Below are 22,061 nucleotides of genomic sequence, written 5' to 3' on the forward strand. Positions count from 1 at the left end.
CTCCTAGGAAGCTTTGGGAATTCGCAACTAACTGACCCATCCTCACTTGGGCATCTCAGCTGCAGGCTCCTGGGAAGCCAGGCATACGGAGAGAAACAAGGGTGAGTAGTTCTGAATCTGCTTGTGCAGAATGAAAGCCCTGCTGTGAGGGAGAGAGAGTGAGAGCAGATGGCCCACCTCTGGCTTTTGAGGGATCAGGACTTGACCTCCCACAGCCACAGTGTGTGTATTAGCTAATAAAAATTAAAAAATGAGTTCCTACTTTGTGTTTATTCATCCGATGTTTATCTTTTCCTTCTGGGATGCCTTCAATCATGTCATTTTCCTCTTCTTCATCACTGTCATCAGCATTTTCTAAAAAATTGAATGTCTCAAGAACATCACCAGAAGGCCTGTCAAAGGGGAAAAAGATGAATCCAGATATTCCAATGGTTAATTCTAACATTTCTTTCTGGTTCCTATTTTAAAACAGTACTTGAAAATAGTATAGAGGGGCCCCTGGGTGGCTCAGTCAGTTAAGTGTCCAACTTTGGCTCAGATCATGATCTTCAATTTGTGAGCTTGAGCCCTGGGTTGGGCTATGCACTGACAGCTTGGACCCTGGAGCCTGCTTCAGGTTCTGTGTCTCCCTCTCTCTCTCTCTCTGCCCCTCCCCTGCTTGTGCTCTTTCTCATAAATTTTAAAAAAATAAAAGGAAGGAAAGTAGTATAAAGATTCAAATGATAACCTACTTATAATGTAACGCCTAAGTACTCTACCCAAGAAAAGATTGTTTTCTGGCTCAAGTAAAAGTGATTAAGTTTTTCCAATGTTTACTGTCCAAAATATTTTTGAGTAATTACTGTATCAAAATAAAATCACATAGACACTAGGGGCGCCTGGGTGGCGCAGTCGGTTAAGCGTCCGACTTCAGCCAGGTCACGATCTCGCGGTCTGTGAGTTCGAGCCCCGCGTCAGGCTCTGGGCTGATGGCTCGGAGCCTGGAGCCTGTTTCAGATTCTGTGTCTCCCTCTCTCTCTGCCCCTCCCCCGTTCATGCTCTGTCTCTCTCTGTCCCAAAAATAAATAAAAAACGTTGAAAAAAAAAATTTAAAAAAAAAAAAAAATCACATAGACACTCAAATGTGCTATTATTTCTCAAAATAAAGCCATCACAAGCAAGCAACTTAAACTTAGCATTTTTTTCTTTTTCTTTTTTTAAGTAAGCTCCATGCCCAACATGGGGTTTGAACTCACAACCCTAAGAGTCACATGCTCTACTGACTGAGCCAGCCAGGTGCCCCTAAACTTAGCATTTCTTAAAGTTTTACAACCTCTTGTAGTTTGGCCCAAATATTTGAAGACTAAAACCTGCCCAGATTTAAAGTTATGGGGTAAATCAGACATAGATATTCCAATCCATTTCACAGATATTCTTACCTAGAAAACAGGATTTTTAATATACTAAAGAAATACTTTCAAGTCTTTCAGAACCATTTGTGTACTAGGTAATAGTGATAATTTATTTTTATCTACCTACAAACTCATTTTTTAAGCTATAATCTGAGTTCCTCTTCTATTTACAAAAGAAGTTTTTAAAAAGCTGTTTAAATGTCTAACAACACAGCAAGAGAATGGTGGAAATTTCAGCTCAACACAGCCTCTCACAATAAAAGTCTCTGTTCTTCCATTAACTACATGACTGAATTTGGCCAAGTCACTTAAACCTTTTAGCCTCAGTTTCTTTACCTGTAAACTGTTTGGGTTGAACTAGATGATCTTTGGGTACCAAAAAGAATAATCTAAAATTTGGAGTTTTTTTTTCCCCCTCCCTGATTGTTTCTAAGGATACAATATCATTCAGACTATTTTTTTTTTATTTTAAAAAAAATTTTTTTTTTAACGTTTATTTATTTTTGAGACAGAGAGAGACAGAGCATGAATGGGGGAGGGTCAGAGAGAGGGAGACACAGAATCTGAAACAGGCTCCAGGCTCCGAGCTGTCAGCACAGAGCCCGACGCGGGGCTCGAACTCACGGACCGTGAGATCATGACCTGAGCCGAAGTCGGCCGCTCAACCGACTGAGCCACCCAGGCGCCCCCAGACTATTTTTTAATAGCCCTTTAACATGGCATAGATTTTAACAGGTCTACTATATTCTGCCTGTTCCAGCACATTGTTTAAGGGCCTGCATAAAAACTGAATGTACTTAAGAGATGGTTTGTCCAAATACAAATTAGTAAAGACAAACAAAAAACTACCACAATAACAGAACATATACTTTTCAGCTCAACATTTACTGTAACTCTTAACATTTGGGGATTAAATGAAAGGCAAAATGATAGTTGACAAAATTGGTACATTAATAGCAGAAAAATAGAAAATAGTATATTGAAGACCTGAGAATTCTGTTTTGAACTTTGACAAACGAAGTAGTGTTGTCCCTTGGAGAGAAATTTCTGTCTCTAAAGTGAAACTCATGTTTTAGGTTTTTAGAATTGTTTTTGATCACAGCAATATATGTGCATGGCTTTATAAGACAAATAGAACACAATCCATAAAAGGAAAATGATGAATCCAACTTCCCCAAATTAAAAACTTTGTTCTTTGAAAGACACTGTTAAGAGAATTTAAAGAGAAGCCTATAGATTGAGAGAAAATATTTGCAAGTCACATATCTGATGAAGGACCTGTGTCCAGAACATATAAAGAACACTTAAAATGTTAACAGTAACAAATAAAACAATAAAAATGGGAAAATTACTCAAATAGACACTGTATCAAAAAGATACATGAATAGCATAAACTGATACTCAACATCATTAGTCTTTAGGAAAATGAAAATTACATCTACAAGGTCTGAGACTTTACTACTTGCATGCTAGTATGCTGTTTATTTTGAGATGTTTCTTTCTGGCATTCATGATGGTGGCCTTTGCTTTTTTGTTTTTCTTTGAGAGAGAGAGCGTGAGCAGGGGAGAGGGGCAGAGGAAGACAGGGACAGAGAGAAAGAGAAAGAGAGAGAGAATTGTAAGCAGGCTCCATGCTGAGCATAGGGCCTGACACAGGGCTCAATCCCACAACCCTCAGGTCAACAGGATCATGACCTGAGCCAAATCAAGAGTGAATCGCTCACCCAACTTTGTATGGATCTTTTTTAAAATTAATTTTATAGTGTAATTGGGAAGAATCCTTTCCAACTGGAAACACCCTTGGAAATACATGCTGTAACTATATTCCAGCTAATTTTCTTTTATTACTATTTTAATAATCTGTAAGATAATTTTACCTGTTCTTTCTGAAATTCCTAGTCAGATGTTGGCCCTGCTGGAGTGATCTATGAATTTTCCTACCTTTTCAGTTCCATTTCCTCTCTTCCCTTTTTTATTTTTGGGGGTGGGAGGTGATTCTTCCATCTTATCTTCCAAGTTTTACATAGAAATCATTTCTATGACACCTTTTAATTTCTATTAGCTTTAAGATGAACCTTTTAAAAACACATCCCACCAGGGTGCCTACGTGACTCAGTTGGTTAAGCGCCTGACTCTTGATTTCAGCTCAGATCATGATCTCACGGTTTGTGGGTTTGGGCCCTGCATTGGACCCCGTGTTGGCAGTGTAGAGCCTGCATGAGATTCTCTCCCCCTCTCTCTCTGTCCTTCACCCACCCTCATGTGCTCTCTTGCTCTCAAAATAAGTGAATAGAATAGAATAGAATAGAACAGAATAGAAGAACATCCTATTTGTTTTGTAGATGTATTATCTTCTCTCAGTCTTTTTAGAAAAGTAATTATGGTTTTGAAACTCTTCTACTCTCTGTTTTCTGAGTTTCTTTTTTTGTTTGTTTCCTTTGGTCTCTAATTACTGTATTAAAGTCTCTCCTAAATGCTCACATTTAAAAGTGAAGCACCAAAAGGCTAGCTGTATGAACTGTGTACATGGGCATGCCTTCCCAAGCAGCTGGCTTCACTTTTGCATGACAGAGGACAGAGGACAGAGGCTCACCATTTCATTGGCAGATCCCAATTGTCAGGATCATTAGGACTATTAATGTAATAAATTTCAACATCTCCCCGGGAAGGGATATCAGACCCGCTGCCAACATACCAGATGCTGAATACTTGAAGAAAACAGGGAATCTCACTGCTTAGCTGGAGACTGAGATAATCCTCCTGTTTCCAGTTCAGGAAAATCTACCCTAAGTTGCTTTATTTCTGAAGAAATCAGAAATCACTGGTTCAACTTCACTTGAAAATATACCACCATTGGTGGAAGTGTGTTCCGTGAGCTATAGAGGATAAAAGAGGGGCACACAGCCTAATGTGGGGCTCGACCTCATGAACCATGAGATCATGACCTGAGCCAAGATTAAGAGTCGGAGGCTCAAGTGACTGCACTACCCAGGCGCCCCAGTGAGATGATGAATTTTTTTAAACTAAGATTGTGGTGATGGCTGAGTGAGTCTGAATATCCTAAAAACAAACTATATACTTTAAATGGCAGAAATGTATAGTGTGTGAATTTTATCTTAGTAAAGACATTTAATTTTAAAAAGTGTAACTGGTGATTTTCTAAGCCCAAATATAATGCAAATCTTGTTTCTTTCACACTAGTGTGTATATAACCATTGCTATTCTAGTTACAGAGTACCAATATAATTTACTGAAAATACCCTAGCAAAATTTTAAAATCATGATGTTAAAATAGCTCAGAACTGCAAGAAATCACTCTCAAATTTAAATTTAGCACCTATTTCAGAACTATAGCCATACTCTCGGCATCAAAACTTAAAACAGGTCAATTTTAAAAAGCATCTAAGCTAAACTTTATTTGCCCCTATTACCATGTACAAGAAAAGTCTTTAAATGTGAATTCTACCTGCTTTAAAAATTGTTACCCTAGTAGTAACAAGAAGTTAAAGAGATTCATAATTCCCATTATATAAACAGTGTGAACCTACAGATCATACCTTTTGATTTCTTGTCCTTTTTGCTTAGGAGATTCACCTCCATTCAGGATCTGTTCTAAGTTCTTTGTTTCTACCGATCCATTTGGTTCTGAACTGGATAGTCCAAGTAATGACCTTACCCGCTGAGATCGGACATCTAATATTGTATCTGTGTAACCTACTTCCTGAAGATATCTGTTAAGAGACAATTTAAAATATTAGATCCCATATATTAACACCTACAAACCTGTTAACTCAAAAATCACATCAAGCAATGACTGATCAAGGAAAAAAACCCATAATCCTGTAAAATATGATCCTCCTTTACCTCAAAATTTTCTTCTCTATACACTAGTGAATAGAAGAATAAAGAGTCCGGGTCTGATTTATAGGGTATCTATCAGATAATCACGTAGTAGTGAAGAAAGTGACATTTATTAGGCACAATAATAAGAAAGGTCAAAGCTCAGAAGAGATTGGACTCAGCATCTAGATTTGGGAGTTATCAGTGTTTGATGGTATTTAAACCCATGGATTTAAATGAAGTTGCCCTGAGAAAAAACTCTAGAACAGATAGCCTGGGACACAGAAACCTAAAGGGCTAAAAGAATAAGAGAAACTCAAAAAAAATTAAAAGAAAGTACTTGAGAAATAAGGGGGGAAATGGTAGCATAGAGTTAAGAATTCAAAATACAATGGTTAATGCCTTATGTGTCCAAAAGATCAAATAGGAACAAAAAAGTTCTCTTAACTATGTCTGTGAGTAGCTTCAGTGGAGTATCACAATGGAAAACAGAGTACACAGTTGACAAATGAACATGCAAGATTACAGAGATAAACTACTCTCAGAGAAAGGAGGAGAGACAAAATATTAATCCAGGCAATAAGACTAGGCTTTTATAAGAGAAATATTGTACAACTGATTTCACTATAGCTATTGGACTCTTCTAAAAACCGCAATTCTCTTTTTGTGGGGGAACAACTGCGATCACACTCTAACCATGTGGTCTGAATGAGCAGACAAAATCTCACACAATCCAGGTAAAAGCACTTGACTCAGAGTCATTTATTTCATCAAGTTAAGCCAATTCTGATTAAAACAGACTAAAACAGTAAGATATGTCACACAATTACTTTTTTTAATGTTTTATTTATTTGTTTTGAGAGAGAAAGAGAGAAAGCACGAGCAGGGGATGGGCAGACAGAGAAGGAGAGAGAGAATCCTAAGCAATGCCAGCACACAGCCCAATGCGGGGCTCAGTCCCACAAGCCGTGAGATCATGACCTGAGCTAAGATCAAGAGTCAGATGCTCAATAGACTGAGCCACCCAGGTTCCCCGCCACAGAATTACTTCTAATAATACAGCAAAGAATTTAATTATCAAAAAGCTTCCTCAAAAATTCAAGTAAAAGTAGGATTTAGCAAGCCACTTATGAAAGGTTTCAGGTTACCAGCTAAATTCCTTCTATAAACCAGTCACAGTCCCAATTAAAACCAAGTACATGAATTCTGCAATAACAGGAATGGGAGTATCTACAAGTATGAACTCTGTATTGTTTTTCTTCTGGCCTTCCAGCCATCCAGCTTTTATGACATTCTACACGATAAATAGAAAACAACATCATCCTGAGCAGTGTCCAAAGGAACATTCATAGGATACCAACTTTAAAAAGATCCAATAGTCAAAAGAAACAAGAAAGCAATAAAAACTATACACACTGTCCTAGTATCATCAAATAATTTTTTACTTGCAAAGTTACTGAACATAAGCATTCGCATACCTAGATCCTTAAAGAAAGCTGAAAATGAACTATTACTTACTGTCTTAACAGTTGTCTGCCTTGCTTCCACGTTAACTGGCTATTCTGAGGTGCTGTGGGAGCTTCTGTGTCTTTGGTTTCTTCTAAAAATTAACACATACACAAAAGAGACAATTTCACACACAGCATTTCCACTCTTGAAAATATTGCCAAAGTTCTCTCAGGGATAAATTCCCATAAAAAAATAACTGAATGTTTTATAAATGATAGAAGTAAATTAACAACTATTGAGTATTTACAGTCATTTTAAATGTGTTTATCCCAATAAACAAAACACTCAGGTACAACCTGCCTTGTTTTAAAACTGGGAAACCTAAGAGTACATTAACTATTCTACAAGGGATTCAAAAACCAAAAACTCAGGCTATGAAATGATTTCATTTCAGTGATTTCAATATTTATCGAAAAAAAAAATTGTTTTAACTATCAGAATTCTGCTGGGTTGATGGGTTCAAAATTAAAAAGCTACATTTAATATTTACTTAAGCTATTCAAAATCAACACTGTTAAATCTAGTATATATAAAACTATTCAATGACTTAATTTTGAGTCTATCAGGAAACTTTAAATCTTACTCGTAACACTTTATATAATTAATTTCATTGTTAGAACTAAAACCAGAAAATAGTTTCTACTATATGTAAAAGACCATATTTTATTCTCAAATGAGTATATGTACTAAGAGTTTAATAAATACTGTAATCTGAGGTGAGTTAAGCTCTCAATAAGTATCCCTAGTGAGAAATTTACAAATACTTATCAGCACTAATGATACTAAAGAAATATTTTCCTAAAAATTCCCATTATGAAAATAAGATAATGCAGACAACAGAGGATCAAAGAAGATCAGCCCTCACAATGAATGCTGAGAACCTTTAGCATGGCTCACAGTTGTCAGGTTCTTAGACTCCTCAGAGTCATAAAAAGAAAAACTTACTGGTAGTTAATTCAAATATTCCCTGCCTTACTTCTCTAACTGTAACAATTCCATTATTTACACCTTCTCATTCCTCCCCTGAACAGAGAGAACGTCTAAGATTTCTAGAAATAATTATTTCATCTTAATAGCTCCTTTGTTTATATATTTCATCTATTTATACAATTTTGTTTGCTGTTAAATCATGTATAATACATAATCACTGGAGAAAAAAATACATTCTTTAAGTTTATTTATTTTGAGAGAGAGAGAGAGACAGAGCATAAGCGGGGAAGGGGCAGAGAAAGAAGGAGAGAGAGAATATCCCACAGGTCAGCAATGTCAACTAGAACTAGAGCCTGATGCGGACCTCGAACCCATCAACTGTGAGATCATGACCTGAGCAGAAACCAAGAGTCAGATCCTTAACTTACTGAGCTATCCAGGTGCTCCAAAAAAATACATTTGTAAAAAGAAATACAACGCCCCAAATCCTATCATTAAAATTGTTAGTGCTTGAGACTTTATCATTCCTATTTTTCATCTCAAAATACATACATAAACTTCTCCTTTCCTTAAAAATGGGGCGAGGCACCAATGTGTATACTGTCCTATAAAGCTGCTTTTGACACCTAACATATTTGAACATTCTCTTGATGTCAATGAACACAGATTAATATTACATAAAATGATCACACAGTATTCCACAGAAAGTATATGCCTATTTAATTTAACCAGTCCACTAATGTCGACATTAGTTTCTACCTTCCATTATGATAAATAATTTTTCTATAGATATCCTTGAAGTACACCAAAAGCATATATACAGCTCAAAGAATTTTTTAACACATCAATGTAATCAGTTCCTAGATGAATAAACAAAACATTATTAGTGTCCCAAAAGCTTTCCTTGTACCTTCCTGCAGTCACTAGACAGTTCTTTAAGAGTATCAATACTATCCTGATTTATAAAAATTAGATTAATTTTTAAATTTGATACACATGAGATCATTTATATCATTTTTCAGTGTTATGTTACCTGTCCATGTTGTCAGGTGTAGTTACAGCTTTTTCACTTTTGTTGCTAAATAGCATTCCATTATGCTAAAATCATACATTACATGTATCCATTCTAATACCGCAGGTCATTCAAGCTGTTTCCAGATTTTTACAAGACACTATAAGCATTCTTATACAAGCCTTATGATGAGCACACGTATGCATTTTAAGAAGTAGAGTATGTAGACTGGAATTACTGGGCTTCAGAGCATGCCGCTGCTATGTTCCCTTTAGTCTTATTGGCAAACTACTTTCAGAGCAGTTCTATCAATCTGCAATCCCAACACCAGTAGATTTGGTTGTTCTATATCCTCATTTAGACTTGACCTTTTTTTTGTCTTTTCCATTTTAATTTAGCCATTCTGATAGGTGTCTAATTGTATGTACTGCACTTTGGTTGTATTTCCTCAATAACAAATAACATTGAGCATCATTTCATACACTTATTGGTCACTTAGATATCTTCTCTTATGGGTTGCTTTTTCTTTTGCCTATTTTCCTACTGTTATAGATTTTTCCCCCCTAAATACACAAAAAAGCTCTTTACATATTTAGATACAACCCCTTTTATAGGGTTAGGTTTAGGCCATATATATACGTATTACTGAGACATAGGTATAAAAACGTGTATCATACTTCTGTCAAGACAATATTTTATATTTTGATTTAGTTTTGGGTATATAAAAGGCAACACTAATTTGTTTAATGGTTATCTCGATCTATACTTTGAAGTCATTTTAACCAATTTTGTTTATATGTTATATATTGTCCATCACTTCATTGCTCCCCACCCCCACACTAAACACTGTGAATAGTTTTTCTACATCAATAAAGAAAATCTACTCTACTAAATATTGCTTCCCATAAATAAAACACCTGAATGTCATTTTATTCCTCATTTTGAGGAAGTTTTAAAACTTAAAACTTAAGTTTATACAGATAAAAACAAGTCTGTTTTTAGCAGGCAGCAGACACTTATCTGCTAATGATTTGTTCTACACACACTATTGCACTGAAACCAGCTAGCCAATTCTGACTGGCTCCAGGAACAATGTGGCTGCAACTAGCCTCCTTCCTCACATTTACGCAGACCAAGTTAGGGGGACAGCCCTTGAGTCAGAAAGTGAATACTTATTTTCTCAATATTCTAGCCATATTAGAAAGAAAAAGATTCAAATAAAAGCTCCAGATTCATTAACTTCTATGAAGCCACCCCACTCCCTCTAACTGCAGTAAGACTACTGTAGTCAACACGGCCCAAAATATATAGACCTTCCATCTTTTTATTTTTTATTGTTGCTTTTCCAAGGATGAGGCCATAATATTATTCCCTACTGTCAAAGTGAACCTTCACCATCACTGAAAAGCTAGATCAAAGGAAACCCATGCTGCTGATATGTTGGTCTCTTTATTTTAAAATATAGATACCAACAACCTGAAGATATAATAAATGATAAAACCGGTAAATGTAAAAAATTAAATTGTGTATGAAGTGTTTCTGCCAAGTTCTAAGTACTTAAATATTAAGTATTTAATATTAACATTAAACTAAAAACCAATTAATTTTTTAAAATTTACTCTGCCACCTAACAAAAAAAACCAACCTCCATATCTAAGTTTTATCTTCCTTACCATATATGCTTTAACTTTATTAGATATGGTACAACTTTATTATGAAAGAAGAAAAACTGCATATCCAAATAAAGATACACTTTTTTCTTATCTTAGTAACCACCATCCAAGACCAGCATAGAATTCAATTTGAATGCACGATCAAAATGTATATGAGTTCTAAATATACCTGAGAAATAAGAAACTGATAACATTCCCAATATGCATAACATAAATCAAAGAATTCCTTATTCATTTCTAGATGTTTAGACTACCCACATTGTAATCATGTAGAACCCTAAAATTAACGTTAAACTGTTAGCTTTTTCCTATACCCAGCCATCTCTTCCAAGCATAATTGTTCATCAGATACTACTCTCACACTCATTATCTATTTAGTTTAGTGTAAAATGCAAGATTTGGTACAGAGCAAGATGAAATGGAGAAGATTCTTTTCCTTCTCTTATTTGGCTGCCTATGAGGTTTCCAAATTCAGTCAAATTTCCTATTTTCAGAATTAAACTATGGTAATCACAGCTTCTCCAGATAAAAAGAACTTTGTAATAATAAAAAAGTAAACTTTTATAGAACGGGACAAGAATTATCTACAAGGGTAGAATTATTTCATTACCTTTCACTTCTGATACCAAAATGCACTCACAATTTTACACACATTTCAACACAAGGAAAAAAGGATAAATAACCTCAGGATTTAGATATAGATACAACGATTTACTTTTATTCATTTATTATTTTCCCCAAAATATTAGGCATTATTACAGTGGTCCACCATCTAACTAACCAATGCTATCGAAGCAAAATGAGGGTGAAGAAAACATGTCTGTTACAGAAAAATGAGCTTAAACCAATTTTTTTCTTGAACTGGGTCAGGAGAAGGTTAACAGAAGAATCCACTTTACCTGATTCAAAGGTTGGCATTTTCAAATCACCTTGGTTCAGTTCTGTGCCATATTTTAATTTGTGATATTTTGCCCTGAAAATTTAACAACAAATTGTTGAAAGAAAAAAATTTTTTCCTTTTCTACACAGTTAAGTAAATACTAGTATATATTTCTCTGAGAACACGAAACATAATATGAATACCTGTTTTTTAAGCTTTACGGAAATTAGAGAAAAAAGTGTACTGCTATATAAGAAAAAAAATGTAAATGTAAAAAATGAAGACAAATTTTTTCCTTATCTTTAAAGAAAAATAAAATTCCAAAACTTAGAATCTATAACAAAAGACATAATTTCAATTATAAATTTTTTTTCTAATGTTTCTATATTTTTGAAGGAGAGTGAGACAGAGAGAGAGGGAGACACAGAATCTGAAGCAGGCTCCAGGCTCTGAGCTGTCAGCACAGAGCCTAATGTGGGGTTTGAACTCACAAACTGTGAAATCATGACCTGAGCTGAAGTAGGACACTTAACCGACTGAGCCACCCACTATTCAATTTTACAGATTTAAATCTTTTCTATTCCCTTATAAGAATCAAATCCAAGTATCATCTTGTATTTGGGTCAGGGTTTCATACTTTCAAAGTATTTTCAAATACAATGCACACTGGTATAAAAGAGAATACTGTTCTATTTTGTATTATAAGAAAACGAGGCACACATACCTTTCTTGTTTTAATGCATACTCTAACATCTTTATTCTTCTTACTAAATCCTTCTTCAAGTTTTCTTGTCCTTTTCTTTCTCCTTGCAAAAATGCTATCCGGGCCTAAAAATATAACAGGTTCATTTATTTTCATTTTTTTCCTAATGATACATTAAAAAAAAAAAAAAAACAATAAATAGTAACTTGTTCATGATGGCAAGTTTTAAAATTGATAGAGGCAGTCAACCAAACTTTGTTAGTAATACAATTACTTTAAAAATCAATGACTATAAATCAGCTATTTGCTTAATCTTAAGGTCTCTAATGTTAACACTTTTTACATAATCATAAAAGGAAATTTTATACATAAAAACTGAACCTACTTCCTAACATACAAGTCACAAAAAACTAAAAAATACTATTCTCTTCATGGACACGAGACACAAAAACTTCCATGCTGTTCTGCTATCTTGGCTCCTCCCCAAATTATTATTTTTTTAAGTAAATATTTTCCCCCAAATGAGATGTTTGTTTCAAAAGACAGTAACATTACTTCAAAACCATTTTGCGTTCACAAAATACTTAAAAAATGTGTAATCTTTTCTATTCTACCCACCTACTCCAAATTGTTTCAATTCTTGAAACAGTAATACTAGAGTACTGCAAGTAGTTTAAGTAAAGCCACTGTATGTTCAAAGAACTCATTACTTTCTGTTACCATTTTTCTACTACGAGAGGGATTATTTTCTTTTCAATTGCCTTATTTTCTGTGAGAGGCAGCTTTAAAGAGCCTGGCATCTGTATGGAGACATTTGCCATTATGTACATAATTACAATAAAACTAACTTCCACAAGGGGGAGAATGCCCTTGCTGAGATGACCCATAGGTGTATTTATTAAGAAAAAGTAAAGCTACTATTAGTAAGCTAAATTATAATTTATTTTTTAAAATTTCAGTGAACATGAAATCAGAACAAATGAATTCAGCTAGATGATTTAACCCAGTAAGTTGGATCTGTTTTTCTATGATAGAAATACACTGGCCAGCAGACCAGCTAAATCAAATTGATTAATAAGAACATGTAAGTATTTAAATGTCCACTGCTATCAAAACAAGCTCTTCTCTATTACCCTTAAAAAAAATAATAAAAAAATAAAAGAATCATCTGCAACTCCTTAACACTTGTGAAGTTAGACAGCTACATAACACTTCCAAATATAAATTTCAAAACAAAAATAAAACATCAGGAGGAATGGTAACTATTCAGAACCTAAGAGTCTAAGCTGCTAAAGAAAAAAGTAGCACTTAAGCAAATGTAAAAGGTCAGTTTCACCACACAGCTTCAAGAAACTCTGATTAAGTTTTTTGCCTTAACTCTCTTTTTTTCACAACAGTAAGGGCAGTCACCATCCAACGTCAACATACAACACCATTACAATATTACTGACTATATTCTCTATACTGGACTTTTCATTCCCCTAACTTATCAATTCTGTAACTGCAAATTGCACCTGTTAAACCACTTCACCTATTTTGCCCATCGCTCTAACCTCCTCCCCTGTGGTGACCACCACTTAATTCTCTGTATTTATGACTGTTCAATTTACTATGTTCTTTAGATTCCACATAAAAGTAAAGCATATCATATTTGTCTTTCCCTGGCTTATTTCACTTAGCATAAAACCTTCTAGATGCAAATCATGTTGTCACAAATGACAAGATCTCATTCTTTTTGTGGCTGAGTAATATTCCATTGTGTAATATGCCATCTTCTTTACTTGTTCAACTATCAATGGACACTTAGGTTGCTTCATATCTTGGCTATTGAAAATAATGCTGCAATAAACACAGGGGTGCACGTATCTTTTTCCAATTAGTGTTTCTATTTTCTGTGGATAAATACCCACTAATGGAATTACTGGATTATATGGTATTTCTATTCTTAATTTTTTTATTAAAGAAAATAATCTTTTTTGAGAAAGAGAGACAGAGTACAAGCAGGGGAAGAATAGAGAAAGAGACAAAGAATCTGAAGCTGGCTCCGGGCTCTGAGCTGTCAGCACAGGGCCTGACATGGGGCTCGAACTCAAAAACCACGAGTTCATGACCTGAGCCGAAGTCAGAAGCTTAACCAACTGAGCCACCCAGGCGCTCCTCTATTTTTCATTTTTTGAGGAATCTCCAGCTTGTTCCCCACAGTGGTTACAGCAATTTACACATTCCCACCCATGATGCACAAGGGTTCTCTTTTCTCTACATTCTCACCAATACCTGTTAATTTTTGTCTTTTTGATATTAGCCGTCCTGATAGGTCTAAGGCAACAGGTCTCTGTGGTTTTGTTATGTATTTCCCTGATGGTTAGGGATGTGAGCATTTTTTCATGTGTCTCTTGTCCATCCAAATATCTTCTTTGGAAAAATGTCTATTTAGGTCCTCTGCACATATGTAAACCAGATTGCTGTTATTTTTTAATATTTTGTCTTTTATTTTTTTGAGAGAGACAGAGAAAGAATGCAAGCTGGGTAAGGGCAAAGAGAGAAAAGGAAAGAGAATTACAAGCAGGCTCCACATTGTCAGTGCAGAGACCAATGTGGGGCTTGAACTCAATGAACTGTGAGATCATGACCTGAGCCAAAATCAAGGGTTGGAAGCTTAACCAACTGAGCCAACCAGGTACTCCCAGATTGCCATATATATTTTTTTTTTTTGGTGTTTAGTTATATAAATTTTTACATATTTTGGATATTAACCCTTTATCAAATATATCATTTGCAAATATCTCCTCCCATTCAGTAGGATAGAGAGTGAGTGAGCGAGTGAGCAAGTGAGCAGAGGAGGTGTGGAATAGAGGGGAGGATCTGAAGCAGCCTCTGTGCTGACAGTAGACAGCCTGATGCAGGGCTTGAACCCATGAACCATGAGATCATGACCTGAGCTGAAGTCAGACACTTAACTAAGCCACCCAGGCACCCCCAGATAGCTCTTCATTTTGTTGATGGTATCCTTCGCTGTGCAAAGCCTTATTTTGGTGTAGGCCCAATAGTTTATTTTTGCTTTTGTTTCCCTTGCCTGAGAGTACATATTTATTAGTAAACTGCTGCTAAGGGTGACGTCTACGACATTACTGCCTATGTTTTCTTCCATGAATTTTATGGTTTCAGGTCTCATGTTTAGGTCCTTAATCCATGTGAAATTTATTTTGTGGACTGTGTAAGAAATTGGTCTCCTTTCATTCTTTTGCATGTAGCTGTCTGGTTTTCCCAACACCATTTACTGAAGAGACTATCTTCCTCATTGTGTACTCTTGCCTCCTTTACCATAATTAACCATGTAAGTATGGGCTTATTTCTGGGTTCTCTATCCTGCTCCATTGATCCATGTGAATGTTTTTATGCCAGTACCAAACTGTTTTCATTACTATAGTTTTGTAGTGTATCTTGAATCTGGGATTGTGGTACCTCCAGCTTTGTTCTTTTTCATGGCTGCTTTGACCATTTGGGGTGCTTTGTGGGTCCATACAAATTTTAGGATTGTTTGTTCTAGTTCTGTTAAATACACTATTGGTATTTTCATAGGGGTTACACTGAATCTGTAGATTGGTCTGAGTAGTATGGATATTCTGACAATATTAGTTCTTCCAATCCATAAACATGATATACCTCCCATTTTTTTGTGTTGTCTTCAATTTCTCTCATCAATATTTTCTAGTGTTCAAAAGACAGGTCTATCACCACCTTGGTTAAATTTCTTCCTAGGTATTTCATTCCTTTTGGTGTAATTGTAAATGGGATTGTTTTCTTAATTTCTCCTTCTACCACTTCATTATTAGTTTATGTAAACTCAAGAGAATTCTGTAAATTAATTTTGTATCCTGTGACTTTACTGAATTTATTTATTAGTTATGATAGCTTTTGGGTAGAGTCTTCAGGATTTTCTATATATAGTACCATGTCACTGCAAATAGTGATGATTTTACTTCTTCCTTACCAGTTTGGATGCCTTCCCTCCCTCCTCCAACCTCTGGCCTGAATGCTATGCATAGGACTTTCAGTTCTATGTTCAATACAAGTGACAAGTGAATACCCTTGTCTTGTTCCTGAGGGATTAAAAAAAAAAAAACAAACAAAACTACACAGTGGTAATGCATCCTATTAGAATCTTACGTTGTTGTATATGTGCTACCAAAGCAGGCACTACAATCTAACACTATTGTGAGACTTCATTTTGACTTCTTGCCTTAGCATTCAACTTCATATTAGAAACAATCCATATATAGAGAATCTAGTAAATTAAACAAACAAGCACAAAGTACACACAAAAAAGCATGAATCTCACAGCAGCTTCTGAAGAGGAGTTGAAGAAGGATAATTCACAAACACAAAGAACCAAAAAAAAGGTGAGAATTCATTAAGACAATGCCTTTTAAAGGAGATATCTTAACCCAAACCACCTCGAGATGGGGGTAAAAGCAAAGACCAGATATGTCATGACTACTGGATATGACCTTATGACCTTGTATCACAAAGTATCTATATAGGTACTTTGAAAAGGTAAAAGTTATATCTGACAGTGATTAAAAAAAAAGACCAATTAAATAAGAGACAACATTTAATAAATTAATAACAATGAATTCTGAGCTATTTTTAAAGGACATAATTCATCACTAGTAGCATCATCTCAGCAAATAAATACTTTAAAAAGTAACTACAGGGGCACCTGGGTGGCTCAGTCAGTTAAACATTGGACTTTAGCTTAGGTCATGACCTGATAGTTTATGAGTTTGAGCCCCGCGTCCAGCTCTGTGCTGTTAGAGTGGAGCCTGGAGCCCGCTTCGAGTCCTGTGTCTCCCTCTCTCTGCCTCTCCGAGCCTCCCCCCACCCCCCCCCCACCCCCTGCCCTGGCTCTCTCTCAAAAATAAGCTTTAAAAATTAAAAAAAAAAAAAAAAAAAAAAAAAGTAACCACAAAAAGAAATAGCCACAACATATTACGATGGCATAAAAAAAAAAAAAAATCATCTGGGAATAAACAAAAATGTGCAAGATCTCTGCACAAAAAACTGCAATCTGTACAGAAAAAACAATCTAAATGGACTAGCAGAGTCATAAAAAACAATTATCACACAAACTATGAGTTACTGTAACTCCACACAAACTTTCAATGTGTGTGCGTGTGTGTGTGTGTGTGTGTGTGTGTGTGTGTGTGTGTGTAGAACTCGACAGGCTGATTCTAACATTTACCAAAAAATTCAAATTACCAAGAACAGGCAAGACAATCACCAAGGAAGAAGTGGTGGAACTTGCACTACCAGAAATTCAGATGGTTTCTGAAACTAGAGAAATTAAAACAGTGATTGGTACAGGGATAGACAGATTAAAAAACAAACAAAAAAACAGAACAGAAATTCCAGAAACAAACCAATATATATGAAGTCACATAATTTATCAAAGTAGAAGTTTACAACACCAAGGAAAAAATGGCAACATCAAAAATTATGCTTAGAGTGGTGCCTGGGTGGCTCAGTCGGTTGAGTGTCTGACTCTGGCGCAAGTCATGATCTTGCGGTTCATGGGTTCGAGCCCTGCGTCAGGCTCTGTGGTGACAACTCAGAGCCTGGAGCCTGCTTCAGATTCTGTCTGTCCTGTCTCTCTCACTCTCTCTCTGCCCCTTATGCTTAGTATACATGGTAAAGACATTGGGGAAGGGAGATAAAATAAAACTTCTGGCTGACACATCAGTTGTAGGATTATAGACCTAAATGTGAGGGCAGAACAATAATGCTTTTAGGATGTAATATATATCTTCAAAATCTCAGATTAAGGAAAGAATTCTTGAGCAAGACAAAAGCACTAACCGTAAAGAAAAGGATGAATAAATTCATTACCATTTTAAAAGTCTGTTCAAGATACAGCAGGGATTAGCAGCCTACCTCGGGCTTATTTTTGGACAGCCCCAGAGTGAAAAACGGCTTCATAAATGAAAGAATAGGTAACACAGACCAAAAACATGGCTCATGTAGCCTAACACACTTACTGTTAAAGTCTGTAAACCTTCTATACTATTATCAGGCAAAAATGATCTTATTTTTGTGTGAATTTATTTAATTTTTTAATGTTTATTTTTGAGAGTGAGACAGCGAGCCTAAGTAGGGGACGGGTGGGGGGTGGACAGAGGATCCAAAATAGGCTCTGCACTGACAGCAGTGAGCCTGATGCGGGGCTCAAACTCATGAACAAGATCATGACCTGAGCAGTTGGACACTCAAGTGACTAGTCACCCAAGCACCCCAGACAAAAAAGATTTTAAATCAAAACGGATTGCAAGAGACAAATGACAATATATACTACCAAAAAGTTCAATACAGCAAGAAGATAAAACAATTATAAATATTTATGTACTTAATAAGATGATCAAATATATGAAGCAAACATTGAAGGAAGAAATAATTTCACAGTAACAGGTGGAAACTTCAATATCCCACTCTCAATAACCAATCAAAGAATCAGAAAGCAGGTAAGGAAACATCTTCAATAACACAATAAACCAACTAGATCTAACAGATGTATTATACAGAACACTCTACCCAATAAAAGAATACACATTCTTCTCAGATACACGTGGGATATTCTCCAGGATGGGCCATATGTTCATGCAAATTAAGTCTCAACAGATTTAAAAAGATTAAAAAAATTTTTTCTCTGACCATAACAGAGAAAGAAATTAGTAACAAAGGAACTGGAAAACTCACAAATTAGTGGAAATTGAACAACACACTCTTAAATCATGAGGAAAATTAGAAAACACTCAGGAATAAAAATGAAAACACAACATACCAAAACCTATGAGATGCAGCAAAAGCAGTGTTGAGGGAAAAACTTATAGCTATAAATGCTTACATTAAAAAAGAAGAAAGAGGGGCACCTGGGCAGTTCAGTCAGTTAAGCATTCGACTCTTGATTTCGGCTTAGGTCATGATCTCACGGTTAGTGGGATCAAGCCCCACATCAGGCCCCATGCTGAGTGTGAAGCCTGCTAGGGATTGTCTCTTTCTCTCTCTCTCAAAATAAATAAACTTAAAAAAAAAAAAAAAGAAGAAGAAGAAAGCTGGAGCAGCTACATTAATTTCAAACAAAGCAGACTTTAGATTAAGCTAAACAGGGATAAAAAGACAGAATGCATAATGATAAAGGGGTCAAAGACATAATAATCCTTAATATGTATGCACTGACAAAAGTGTGTCAAAATCTGTGAGCAAAAACTGGTAAGACTACAAGGAGAAATAGACTAAATCACTACTATAGCCAGAGACTTCTACACTCCTGTATTAGCAACTGACAGATCTAACATACAGAAAATTAGAAAACTGACATCTATAGATTATTTTAACCAACAAGGCTATTCACATTCTTCTCAAGCCCATTCACCAAGACAGACCACATTCTGAACCTTAAAACACACCTTTAACAAATTTAAAAGATTAAAAATCATACAAATGTGCTCTCCACTCCAAGAGTGTCTATCTTTTAATTGGCTTTAAATTCACATTTAAAGTGATTATTAGAGTACACTTGTCATGATGAGCACTGAGTAATGTACAGAATTCTTGAATCATTATATGGTATACCTGAAACTAATATAATACTGTATGTTATTTATACTTCAACTTAAAAAAAGACAAAAATTTGTATGTGCTCTTAAGACTGCAACAAAATTAAAATGGAGATCAAAGGGGTCACTGGGTGGCTCAGTTGGTTAAGTGTCTGACTTCTGGTTTTGGCTCAGGTCATGCATGATCTCACAGTTCATGAGTTCGAGCCCCATGTCAGGCTCTGTGCTGATGGCCAGAGCCTGCTTGGGATTTTCTCTCTCTCCCTCTCTCTCTGCCACTCCTCCACTCATTCCTTCTCTCTCAAAATAAAATAAACATTAAAAAAAACCCTGCAGATCAATAAAAGATGGTGGGAAAATTTCAAAATACATGAAGATTAAATAACACAGGATATCTGACATGAGTCAAATATCAGGAGAAACTTTAAAGTATTTTTTTTACTAAATGAAACCAATATAAAACTTACTAAAATTTGGGGGATGTACAAAAAGCAATGTTTACAGGGAAATTTATAGCAGTCAAAGTACATATTTGAAAAGAAGCCCTAAAACCAACCATTTAGCTTCCATCTTAGGAAAGTAAAGAAAGAACAGCATTATAAACTTAAAGGAAGTGGAAAAGAAGTTAGAGCAGAAATCATTAAAATTGAAAACAGTAAACCAATAAAGGGTATCAATGAAACTGCCATGACGTGGATGGAGCTAGAGTGTATTACGATAAGGGAAATAAGTCAGGCAGAGAAAAATACCGTATGATTTCACTCCTATGTATAATTTAAGAAAAAAAACAGATGAACGTATGGGAAGGGGAAAAAAGAGATAAAGAGAGAAACCATAAGAGACTCTTTTTGATAGAGAACTTAAGGTTGATGGAGGGGGGTGATTGGGAGATGGGCTAAATGGGTGATGGGTACTAAGGAGGGCCCCTTGTCATGTTGAGCACCAGGTGCTATATATGTAAGTGATGAATCACTGAAAACAATATTACATTATATGTTACCTAACTGGAATTCAGATTTTAAAAAATTGAAAATAAGTATCAATGAAACTGATTCTTTGAAAAGGTCAATAAAATTGATTAAACTCTAGCTAAGCTAACCAAGAAAAAAAAAAGTGAAGTCAGAAATTAATATCAGAAATGAAGGAAATATCATCATTATTAATCCCATGAACAGTGAATGGAAAATATAGGAGTATTGTGAACTCTATGCCCACAAACTTGATAACTCAGATGAAACGGACCAATCCTTAAAACACAGTCTACCAAAATTCACATAGGAGAAACAGATCATCTGAATAGGTCTATATCTATTAAACAAATGTAATCAATAATTAATTATCTTCCAAATCAGAAGGCATCAGGCCCAGATGAATTCAGTGATGACTTCTACCAAATATTTAAGGAAGAAATGATACCAGTTCTCTATAACTGAAACCAGGATACAGAATCAGAAGGTACACTTGCTAATAACCCACTTGATGAAGCCAGCATACCAGACAGACCAAAACCAGACAGACATCACAAGAAAACTACTAATATCTCTTTCATGAACATCGATGCAAAATCCCTCAACAATGTATTAGCAAATTGAATCCACAAAGAACTATATAACAAGTGAAACTTATCTCAGGTATGCAAGCTGGTTCAACATTTGAACATCTATTACTGTATGTTATCATTAACTGGCCAAACAGGCCCAAGAAGAAAAACCATATGACCATATTAATATATGCACAAACAGCCTTTGACAAAATCAATTACCCATTCAAAATAAAAACTCTCAGGAAACTAGGGATAGAGGGGAACTCTTTTAACATGATAATAATCTACCAGAACCTACAGCTAAACATCCTATTTAATAGTAAGAAATTAGATGCTTTCCTTCCTAACATCAGGAACAATGAAAGGATGTCCCCTTTCACCACTCCTATTCAACACTGTAATCAAAGTCCTAATTATTGGAATAGGCAAATAAAAAAGAACATTTTAACTGGAACAACAGAGAAGATCAGCACTGCCCTTGTGCAAAGATAACACGCAAATTCAAAAAGCATTCCATAAAAAAGAAAAGACAAATTTTAAAGTGTACAGATCAAGAAGGAAGACGACTCTATATCTGTCTATGTAGAAAATTCTAAAATTCTAACCACCACCACAATAAACCCTTCTAGCTCTAATGAGCAATTATAGCAAGGCTGCAGGATAAAAGGTAAATATATGAAAATTAATTGCTTTCTCACATACCAGCAATGAAAAATAGGAATTTGAAACTGAGAACAATAAATACTATTTATATTAGCACCAAACAAGGAAAAATAGTGGCTATAAATCCAGAAAAAGATGCACAGGAATCTACATAAGGAAAACTACAAAAAATTCTGATAAAAGAAATAAAAAATCTGAATAAATGAAGAGATATTCCATGTATGTGGACAGAAAGACTCAATATTTTGAGATGTTAAATCTTCCCAACTACATCTGTAGATTCAATGGAATCCTACAAAAGTCCAAG

The 22,061-nt window shown here is 35.3% G+C and overlaps 1 protein-coding gene across 7 annotated transcripts in view; it reads right to left on the bottom strand.

The window, feature by feature from the left end:
* The window catches only part of STRN3 (striatin 3), a 106,003-nt gene that overhangs the window by 43,788 nt on the left and 40,154 nt on the right, over window positions 1–22,061 (bottom strand). For 5 of the 7 annotated variants that reach the window (XR_009606137.3, XM_060619449.2, XM_060619443.2 and 2 more), the window contains exons 2-6: window positions 11,960–12,063; window positions 11,255–11,328; window positions 6,750–6,831; window positions 4,949–5,122; window positions 263–392 (exon numbers count right to left, since the gene is read on the bottom strand). Coding sequence is in view for 6 of the 7 variants with exons in the window: in XM_060619449.2 (XP_060475432.1) it covers window positions 263–392; window positions 4,949–5,122; window positions 6,750–6,831; window positions 11,255–11,328; window positions 11,960–12,063 (564 nt within the window). In the remaining variant the exon portion in view is untranslated. Of the gene's footprint in view, window positions 1–262; window positions 393–4,948; window positions 5,123–6,749; window positions 6,832–11,254; window positions 11,329–11,959; window positions 12,064–15,929; window positions 16,034–17,197; window positions 17,300–22,061 lie in introns of those variants that run through there. The other 2 variants (XM_060619448.2, XM_078448348.1) reach the window with 2 other exon arrangements.

The sequence above is a fragment of the Panthera onca genome, chromosome B3 (assembly GCF_046562875.1).
Source record: "Panthera onca isolate mPanOnc1 chromosome B3, mPanOnc1 haplotype 2, whole genome shotgun sequence".
NCBI classification, from domain to species: Eukaryota; Metazoa; Chordata; class Mammalia; order Carnivora; family Felidae; genus Panthera; species Panthera onca.